Source organism: Ostrinia furnacalis, unplaced genomic scaffold, assembly GCF_004193835.3.
Source record: "Ostrinia furnacalis isolate ACB-3 unplaced genomic scaffold, ASM419383v2 OfSCF0694, whole genome shotgun sequence".
Taxonomy (NCBI): Eukaryota; Metazoa; Arthropoda; class Insecta; order Lepidoptera; family Crambidae; genus Ostrinia; species Ostrinia furnacalis.
In genome coordinates this window covers 267,293-278,015 of record NW_021130933.1, presented here as the reverse complement: position 1 = coordinate 278,015, position 10,723 = coordinate 267,293, and the positions used below count along the sequence as shown (strand labels likewise).

The 10,723-nt window shown below is 39.2% G+C and overlaps 2 protein-coding genes across 3 annotated transcripts; both read right to left on the bottom strand.

The window, feature by feature from the left end:
* Positions 1–2,322: 2,322 nt before the first annotated feature.
* On the bottom strand, positions 2,323–7,901 carry LOC114366794 (uncharacterized). 2 transcript variants are annotated; one of them, XM_028323771.1, is made up of 5 exons: positions 7,105–7,901; positions 4,392–6,753; positions 4,080–4,315; positions 3,407–3,918; positions 2,323–3,042 (listed from the first exon to the last, which is right to left on the bottom strand). In XM_028323771.1, the coding sequence occupies exons 2-5, from the start codon at positions 6,746–6,748 to the stop codon at positions 2,710–2,712; spliced, it is 3,438 nt and encodes a 1,145-aa protein (XP_028179572.1). In that variant the 5' UTR covers positions 6,749–6,753; positions 7,105–7,901; the 3' UTR covers positions 2,323–2,709. The 2 variants fall into 2 exon arrangements, with proteins under 2 accessions (XP_028179572.1, XP_028179573.1); XM_028323772.1 differs by having other exon boundaries at positions 7,380–7,901.
* A 100-nt stretch (positions 7,902–8,001) lies between these two features.
* On the bottom strand, positions 8,002–10,671 carry l(2)k14505 (ATP synthase mitochondrial F1 complex assembly factor 2 homolog l(2)k14505). Its single transcript, XM_028323779.1, has 6 exons — positions 10,409–10,671; positions 9,725–9,918; positions 9,075–9,185; positions 8,681–8,861; positions 8,357–8,472; positions 8,002–8,171 (listed from the first exon to the last, which is right to left on the bottom strand). The coding sequence occupies exons 1-6, from the start codon at positions 10,497–10,499 to the stop codon at positions 8,019–8,021; spliced, it is 846 nt and encodes a 281-aa protein (XP_028179580.1). The 5' UTR covers positions 10,500–10,671; the 3' UTR covers positions 8,002–8,018.
* Between the last annotated feature and the right edge of the window lie 52 nt (positions 10,672–10,723).

Here is a 10,723-nt window from a genome sequence, read left to right as displayed (position 1 = left end):
TTAATCCTGCATTAAATAAGACCAAATTCATATTTTTTGGACAAACCGTTCTCGTGCAAATGTTCGGCAAAGTAGAAAATATGTGTATAATTAATGACCCTCTCCACGTCCAATAGCTCGTCACCCGTATGCTCCCAAGCCTTGTAAAGGGTCGCCTTAACCAGCGTATCCCTGTCTAGGCTCACGAGTTGGATTCGCTTATCCTTGTTCGTTCCAGCCGTTCCTTAACTGCGGTTGCTGCACCTCTTCCTGGCACTCTCCTGAACGACTCTGTGTTACCTACTGTGGCTGCCCCTCTTCCTTGTACCCTCCTGTACGATTGCATTGCTTAGCCATATGCTTGGTCTAAGGTTCGACGCCACAAAATCAACTTCGTACGCGTGAAAATAGTTTAAATACTATTTTCCGTACTTGCAACATTTTTCTTTACTGCTTCGCCTATATTAGTCGTAGAGTGATTGTATATATCCTATAGCCTTCTTCAATTTATGAGCTATTCAACACAAAAATAATTATTTCAATCAAACTAGTAATTCTTGAGATTAGCGCGTTCAAACAAACAAACAAAAAACTCTTCAGCGTTTTAATATGAACTTGTTGTTGTTGATTTTTGGCGTCGAACCTTAGACCAGGCATACGGCTAGGCAACGTAGTCGTGCAGGAGGATACAAAGAAGAGGAGCAGCCACAGTAGGTAACACAGAGTCGTTCAGGTGAGTGCCAGGAAGAGGTGCAGCAACCGCAGTTAAGGAACGGCTGGGACGAACAAGGATAGGCGCATCCAGCTCGTAAGCCTTGATAGGGTTACACTGGTTGAGGCGCTCCTTTTCAAGACTTGGAAGCCTGTGTGTAACGAGCCATTGGACGTGGAGAGGGTAATTAATTATACACACATTTTCTACTTTGCCGAACATTTGCACGAGAATGGTTTGTTCAAAACATATGAATTTGGTCTTATTTAATGCAGGATTAAATGCCCTTCAACCGTCAGGAAGACCACTTTTCGATAGGGTAAGTCCTTTACGCGGTATAACCGGAAAACCGAAAAAGCGCCCCTTTGCGGGCCCCCCACCACTTAAGCACAACTCCGTCGAAGTCGAAAACCTAGGAGAGTCTTAATGGGCAACCAATAAAGCCGTTAAAGCAAGTAAATCTTTTGTTTGAATTATTTCCGATTTAATCAATTTTTGTGTTTAATTCTACTGGCCTATAATTGAGTAACAAACTAGAGAAATACTTCAATGGGAATTAATTGAGCGTAAACCCTCAATTACTTCCCATTGAAGTGGTCCCATTCCTTTTAATGGTTTCGATCTATTCCACTTTGATCGTGGACTTCTTATCCATGGGTGATCAAAGGACACCAAAGGGCCGCCTGGAACCCACTTCGATCACCAAGGTGATCGAATCCCTAGGCGTCAAAGTGTACAGCAGGTCTAGTGAGTATCTACTACCTAGGTTTTAAAGTAGAACCAGGCCTGTTCATCTCCGCGAGTTTACATCGAAAACAAAACACGCACGATGGCCCACCTACAGGATACTATTCGACAAGGCCTCACATACGAGCGAACATTGACTCACTCACGCGTATTCTTGTGTATGATGGAACAAAATAAACAAAATGGTGAACTAAATACTGTGCAGTATTTAACTGCCTAAATAATAATAAAAACACAGAATGTACATTTTAACTTGCCTTAAGACACTGAGAGGTAAATAAGTAGTTAATATTATTCATGATAATTCATTTTAAATCATGAGTATTTCCTCCGCCATTTTCCGCAGTTTGGCACCTCACGTCACTTCATTTTACCGAAGTCAGCCCTATAGCTTCGGCGCAGTGCCGATCACTGACGTTTGTCAACAAAATGGTGCTTGACACTTGAGACAGGCTAAATTAAACACCATATTGTTAATGACATTGAGCATACATTTTTTTAAATACCTTCGCGAAGTAAAACTTCTGTATAGTTCCAAAATACTGAACTGTCCTATCGATGACATTGACAGTGGGGCGCCACCGTCAATACCGGATCGCTGGTTCTGATTTTTTGCCATGTTGGAAACCATATAGTTGCACGATGGTAGCGCCCCCCTGTCATTGAGTTTGGTGGGACAGTTCAGCGTGGGTCATCTATACGTATAGTTCCAAAATACTGAACTGTGCTGTGCATGACATTGACAGCGGGGCGCCACCGTCTATACCGGATTGCTGGTTCCGATTTTTGCCATGTTGGAAACCATACAGTTGAACGATGGTAGCGCCCCCCTGTCATTGAGTTTGGTGGGACAGTTCAGCGTGGGTCATCTATAGTACTTATTATTATTCTGTGACATAAGCCGGAAATGTAAATTCAGAAACCGGGCCACAATAACCTAAAATAAATAGAATTACCTAATTCTCCTAAGAAAGAATTTCCAGTTACATAAATAATAATGCTGGTAGTATCTGTCAATTTGTAGATAAAGGTCGTGCAGCGAAAGTTGATGAATACTTGATGATGACGATAACTGAATACGGAATATTATGTAGGAAGTTATCCTTATCAGTCACACTACGTACTTCAGTAGGTACGACGATCATCTTTGCTTTTGTTGATCGCCTCAACTCTCGCTGCGCGACGAACTTTGCTAAACGAATATTAAATTTTTGTTATAACAGAGACCAAAAATGCTAGTCTGTCACAATAGATAATAGACTATAAAAATGTTAGTGGCAGTATCCGCACGAAGGGTGACACCTTTTACCATCCACGCCACACCGGCAGCCGCCGCTGGTGTCCCCGCGGCCCGCCGGCCCCCACCGGCGGCCGCGCGTGACCCAGCATATCTCCGTTTTGCATGCGGAGCATTTCACCCAGTCACAGCCCCACTTCTTAGTAATAATGGCACTGCACTCGGGGCATTGTAGTGCTTCACCTCGAGCTATTAAAGAGTCGATCAGTGCACGAGTCCCCTCATCGGTTTCACTAACAGCGTTAGTGGCTGCAGCTGCTAACAGTTTGGCGCGGTGTTGTTCACAAGTTTCATTTTCATGAATAGCCTGAAATATGATTAATATTTATACGTTTTAATTACGTAATCACAGGCTTAGCACAGATAGCATATAACTAGGTAAATCAAACGTAAAGACCACAACTCATAGCTAAGTGTAGCTTTTTAGGTAAATAAGGTTTCTTTTATTTATGTTCTTCTTCTTATATTTAATATGGTGTGCAAGTGCATTATAGACAAGTTATTATGTTGATATGTAATTTATAAGGGGGCGTCCATTAATTACGTGAGACAATATTGGCTATTTTTTAATTTCTCGACACCCCCCCTCTCCCCCACGTGAGATTGAGTGAGGTTTTTCTGGACGCCCCTTAAGTCACTACTTAGTACATAGGTATGTATTAGCAACTTACTTGGCAGGGCACACAGTTGGTGTGTTTGCAAACCGGGCATGGGAATCTTCTGACGCCTACTTCACACATAGCCCAGCCCGCGCAGTCGCGGGTGCGGCAGTGGAACGCGTTCCTGGAGCCGCTCTCGGCAGCGGCGAGGCCCCGCGCGAGCCATCGTTCGTATTCTTCGGGGCTGACGAGCGCACGAATTTCGCGTTCATGTAATTCGCCGGGACAAGCCGTAGCTGGACATAAAACTGCCGGTTCTTCACAATGACGTATAACATCTGAGAGACAACCTTTACAAAATGAATGTACGCATTCCCGCAGGACCACCCCGTCTCCAGGTTGACATTGTTCCATGCATATTTCACATTCGAACTCTTCAGCATTAGGAACTAGTGCTTGTTGTTCTAATTGAACTAATTCGTTATACACGTCACTCGACTTTTTCTCGATTGCGTTATTTTCACCCTCTTTTGTGTTGATAGCGTTGTCATTTTGTTCAAGATTAACTTGCTCCGCATTTTCATCTGTAATAGTTGAATTGAGAAAATAATTAAAATCGTATTTAATAATTAATTACAATAATAATATGATCTTTTGTACCATATTCTCAAGGACAAATAGATCCCACCAAAAACANCCCCTAGATAAATTAACAAAAAAATACCATGTATAGTAATTAACTTACCAGCTTCCACCAAACATAGATAAAAAGGCGCACTAAGAGATGGCCCAGCCAGGGAAGCGAGTGATGTGTTGTCGTTGGTGCACAGCGTCCGGCCGACGATCCACCGCTGCAGGCGCGAGGGCAGGCCGAACGACTGCTCGGCCCGCCGCCGCAGCTCGCCAACCACAGCCGCTCGTCGAATGACTAATTTAATTGGTCCTCGGGTTTTCTCTTTATCTTCAACCCATACGTTGATACTGAAATAAGTAAGTAGATAACTACTGATGTCATGATATGGGATTTAAATAAAAATGTGGCAATTTTGATACTTACGCTATGTTATCAGCGTCATTTTTTGATGGCAGACCTTTTGACGTTGTGGGCCGTAGAGGAGAAGCATTTGATTCAGTTATACTACTTTTAATGACGTCTGCGCCAGTTTTTTGTACTCTTTCTTCTTGGACTTTGATAGCAGATGTAGTCGGCACATTCACTACTTTTGGCGAATCTTTAGCTTCTGTTAAAGATGATGTCGCAGCCAATGATTTTTTAGAAGGAAGTGGTTCATTGATTTTTGATTTGTCATTTTTGGTTTGGTCTTGAATATTTTTTTCCGTCTGTATTTTTGAGGTAGAAGGTTCCGATAAAATTTGCGAAGTAAAAGATAAAACAGAACATGAAAGTCTCAGTTGAGCTAGTTTAGATGCAGCTTCAGCAGCGGCGCGTTCATCTCCTTTTGCTATAGACTGTTCCAATTGGTTCACCAATTCTCGCCGTCGTAAGTGTTGACTTAACCTTTCAACATTAGTATTTTCCTTTTGTTTCTCATAATGTGTTGGAGTAGTTACACCGTTTTGGTCTAGAGGCTTCACACAACTTAATTTTCTAGTACCATCACTAACACATGTTTTCTTTAATTGCTCATTACTAGAGATCAATGGTGGTGAAGGAGCAGATGCTTGATTCCTCTTAAGATCAGAATTTAAAACTATGTCTCTTACAGCTTTAGCTGTTGCAAAATTTGTCTGACTAGAAGTTTCGGACTTTACCAATTTTGGGTATTCTTCTTTGCTCACATTTTTTGATACATCCTGTGTAGACGTTGTATCTTTTGGGATATAAATAGGATTCAATAATGAAGATATTTTTAAAGGCGTATTCAATTTTCTATTTTCAGAAGAACCAATATCTATCCGATTATTGCTCATACACGTTTTGGGATTTGGTCCCGCTGCATCTTTCGTGGTTTCTTTCGAAGTAAGATTAGATTTGTTTTCAGTTATATGAAGTTCTTGTCTATTATTTACTTTGAATAGTCCATTATTTGAAGAAGATTGCGGAGTTTGAGCAATGGAATTCATTTTAGTTTGCATAATGGTTACATTGCATGAACCACCTGTTTTCTCAGCAACTTGCGCAGTTGGAAAAGAGGCTCGCTTAGATTTATTATTAGTCTCGTCTACACTTACAGATCCTATCCGTAAAGTTGGAGCCTCAATTACCAACGTATCTTTATTTGAGTTGGTTGAAAAAGCACCAGATTTTAAATGAGTATTAGAAACTTTGGTATCATGATTTGTTTTTTTCGGAAGGGAATCTTTCATTTCCTTTAACATATCTTTCAACTTCTGCTTTTCGTCTATTCTACTATTGCTTGTGGATTTTCGAGCATTGTTTTCCGTTTGGGTATGTGTGGATGCATTTTTATTGCGACTCTCTTCTAATATAGACGACATCGCATCTGTTGCACAAATACAAGGCTTCTTAGTACACTTGGTGCAATTTACATACATTTTAAAAGACGCAATATTTGTTTGATGATTTATGTTTTCGTTGTTTCTTATTTTTTTATTCTCTATAATTTCAGCTGCCTGTGCGTCCAATTCACTAATGCTAGGGAGGACTTTAATTGAAGTTATATCTACAGTCGTATTTTTCTTTTTATTTTCAAATATTTGTTTCAAAAAATTCTTTTCAGGCTTTATTTTAGCATCTCTGTTATCCTTTTTTGTGTATTTTTCTGGCTTACAATCAGTTGAAACATCATGACACGTCGATTCTTTATCTTTATGTGCCGCCTGAGCATTCATGTGGATCGTTTTGTCGGCCGATTGAATAACGTTTTCCTTAGATTTCTCTGTGAGTTTAATCGGTGGCTGGGGCGCTGGTCGCTTTCTGGTTCGTTTAATAGAAGCCGTCGGCTCAAGCACTCGGCCTGGAGGCTGCGGCGCGCGGCGCTTGCCGGGCACGTGCGCGGCGCGTCGCTGGTAGCACTCGCTGGTGGCTCTCCGTTCCCGTTCTTGCCTGTTGCCAGTCTTTCCTTGGGCAAGTCTCGCTGTGGGCAAAGTTGAGGCGTCGTACCCGTTAACGCCTTCCCCTCTGAAAAGGCCGTATTTTCTATGAAGAGTTATATCTCGGTCGTACTGCCTCCTTATGTTGCGTTCGCGCAATCTTTGCTTGTAAGTGTCGGTGGGCGGGCCGGGTGGCGCGACGACGACAGGGGGCGCGCTGGCGTGGTAGTGCGCCGGAGTCAGGAAGGCGAAGCTGACTGCGGTGCGGTCGGAGCCAGCGCTGGACAAGCTGTCGCTGGAGGAGAGGTGGTCCTCGCGGCGCAGCCACGACAACAGAGTCCAGAATCCACCAGACAGGGGACGAGGGCGAGGTAACCCAATTTCCGCGTCGCCGCTCATCACCCCTGAAAATCAATGAAATAATATCTCATTATTAAGTTCAGTAAATATTATGATTCCGCGTTTCGTAGGGCATGTTAAAACAACAAAACGGTCTGATTGAGGCACATGTGCTATGAATGGTTCTGACACCAGGATCATGACTGTTTGATCGACCAGTTTTATCATGATCGGTCATGAGATTTTTATTCCATTAATTTAATACGAGTAGACAAAATCTTAGTGATGCGTTCGAGCGACACAAGTCACTTTTGTCTTAAAATGTTGTAGAACTTTTACACGACAAAAATAAGAATTACCTATAAGGTCTAAGGAGAACAAAGTCTATTAAAATACTTATATCAATAGTTACTTACTTCCGCTCTAAATATTTTAGGGCGTAGCTGAATCAGAATCGCGAAACTAACACATATTAGCCTCGATTTGCACTCCCACTTCTACACTTATAGAAAATTTTGATCAATTTAAACTTCATTTGATTTCGTGTCGGCACGTTTGCAATTACCTTTGCAAAGAGGTACACACATGAACGCTCATAGGTGTATTAATTTTTAAAAATCTTTTGTTTACATAATAATAAAGGAAATAAATTGTACTTGAATGAAAGCGATAGTATCAAATAAATACTAACACGTCCCGCTTGTAACAAAGCGAGGTCGAGCGGCACTGCGGCGCGCGCGCTCCGCCCGCCCAGCTATATTTAGCGTAACTTCGCGACTGTTTTTGCTATTTTAATTTCATTCTTGTTCGCCGCGATGCGTTGCAGAGTTGACCCCGCTTAAATTTGGCTGCCAGTTTGCTTTCTCCCTGATTTTAGAATACTTCCTACTTCGCAGAGTTAGATACTGTTAACTTAAAAGTTATAAGTATGTATCAGTATGCAATATGCATGTTATAAATTAGGTAAATATCAATGTAAGATTACAAAAACAGTAGGTAGATTAACTTTTCAAGCTATTAACAGCTTGCTTGAACATAACAATGCATAATATAATAAATGATATCATTTGATTTTGAATAGGTGAAGCCTATTAGCGACAAAAATCTCCCCACTGCATTTACGACAAAAGTAGCCGATAAACAAAGAACCTAATAATATAAACGCAACAAGATCATCCACGTGAGTCACCCGACTGTACCAATTCACCGTTTAATGGACAGCACTTGGGCGCAACTCAAGACAATGAGTTGATTAGTAACACACAGAAAGTAGCACAGTGAACTAGAACAGGTCAATAAATAAAAAGAAGATGACCAGAATAATTGTAGTTTATTGAGTGGTTTGTTCGCTCTGTGGCGTCTTAGCTCGTGCCGAATGCGACTCAGTGGAGCATTGAATAATGAGCAGGGACGCAGCCACTCGCGCCGTTAGCTCTGCTTGGTTTAATTCATGCGCCCACGGAACTCGACCCCATCGCGCCAACTGAAGCAATCAGAAATACCTAGAGTTCAAATCTCGTAAAAGTTACTAAAACCCCTTTAATCTTTTCTACGTATGGTTTATGAAACTCCGAAACAAGACACGTATTTTCAAAGCATTTAAGGAAGTTCAAATTTAAATACCATTTGTGCGAATATGTATGTTAACATGTTGTATTACTCACTGACCTGATATTCTTCTTCAAGACGTGCAAGTAGGACAGCTTCTGTCGGTTCCAAATAATTATCAACACATGCTAGCATCAAAATAGGCGACTTCAGAGCATCAACTCCAAAACTAAAAGCTGCAAAAAATATGCACATTTTTATAATCATTCACAATATTACATACCTATTTCATTTTAAAAAAATGTGAAGAAAGGCACATTAAAATTAATTTCTACTGACTCAACTCAGCTTAAATGGCTAATGCATAATATGCCTATCCAAGTAATTTTTTGTTGTAAAATTGCATCCCAATTGGATATAAAATATACAAACAGGTATACATACCAGTAAGTGCTGGGAAGTCATAAGATAGAAAATGTCTTGCTAAAACAGCTCTAGTTTCAGTTGTAACTGGAGGTGGCTCCAGGCCATGTGATAATTCTTGCTTGATATTATATCTTTCTTGGAACCACTCCAATACTGGAACCCACTTTTTAAGTTGTAGATTTTTCAATTCTTCTTCTTCCTTGAAATAACATTACATAATTAACACAGTCCTTTGCCTTTTGATGTTTTTATAGTATTTTCAATGGTTTGGTTGAAAAAAGTAACATTCCATGTTTTATTTCCATAGGAACACAAGACAAATGGACATAGGATTCTATTTCGCGTTCTCTTCACAGAGCAAGGTGAAATTTGTTAAAAAAATAGGTTTGTTTTTTACTTTTAATCAACTTACATCAGAATGAAAAAGAAGAGTGTCCGTGGGATAACAATCTAGCAAATAACTGGCTATGTCGTGAGAAGTAATCTTTCCTGGATTGTCCAATGCTGTATTGCATAAAGCAGTCTGAAAAATAAAATCAATATTAAAAAAAATATTTATTTCACTTTCTATTTTGCCATAGCAGGCGAGATCATATTATGACATTAAGGTTGCAACATTTGTAAGATTCATGTCCCTTGTAATGTATACCTGTCTGTGATGACATGACTTTTATAATGAACAAAAGCAAAAATACATTCTCAAGATTAGATTTTTATTCAGTAAGCAAGTATGTGTAGTAGTAGTAAGTAAGCAAGTATAATCTAGTACCGCCTTGCTTTTCTAATAACACATATTTCTGAATTACAACCTAGATCTAAGCAACATATTTTTGTAATGATGTCTTTTCAACCGACTTCAAAAAAAGGAGGAGGTTCTCAATTCGACCCATATGTTTTTTTTTTAAATTATAATTTGTCATGTTATTAAATAAAACAGCCTTTCAGATTAAAGCTATGCCTCTTAAGAGTAAAGTAAAAGAAAAAGTATGTCACAAAAATGTCTAGAGAGAGCATCAGCAGTATACATACTATAGAAATCATAATTTATTTTATTATTATTACCAAATGCATAGTTGGCTGAGCAATAACTTCTGTTTGTGAGTCCCATTCAGCTGCTATAGCCCGTGCCAAAGGCTCACTTTGGACGACAAATACACGCCCATTGGGTGTTTTCAAACGTCGGTGGTCTAATGTAACTTCCCATTTATTTTCATTTTGCACAATGCTTGTACTGCGGTAAAATCTTTTACGTGTTGCTAAAAAGAAAAAGCACATATATTAACATTACACAAAATGTATTCTATTATTAAATTATTTTGATGTAAACCATTAGGGTATGCTTTGGAATGAAAGCATACCATTATAAACCAAACTCTGACGGTCAATCTTTTAGGGTTAAAAGAACCTTGTTCATAAGTTAGATTACAATACAATTAGATTAGATTAATATTTTTAAAAAGAAACTTAAGATAGACATAGCAGGCTAGCAGCTACTAGTACCAGTGCCTAATTTTTAACTTATTTATTAAATATTTTAGTATCTCATTATAAGTGAAATGTAAATTTCTTATGAGAATAAAGTTATTTAAACCTAAACCTATTAGGACTTGATAGCTAAATAGCTAAAAATAAATAATTTTAAAGGCACCAACATCGTTAACGGTTTCATACAAAATGTTGATCGAAATATTGATAAAAAATATGTAATACAGTCGTGAAAAAACAAAGATAATCGCTTCTACATACCATAGTTTTGATATCTGAAACAGCTAGGACAACGAGACCGAAGAAATGTTGAAATAATCGTATTTGTAGGAAACATTTTCAAAATACTCATTCTTACGAACTGTTATTTTATGAAGTCAGGAATATACTGCTTATTGCTATATTTTGCTTAAACAATTTGAATCTGGGGAACTATCATTTAATAAGGCTTACAAAACATAAAAATTATTAACTTTTACAAAATTACAAATTCCACAGAGGCCAGAAGCAGATTGTTTTGACATTGACAATTTGCTGACAGATGACAGCTGCTTACCGGATTTTTTTACTCTATTG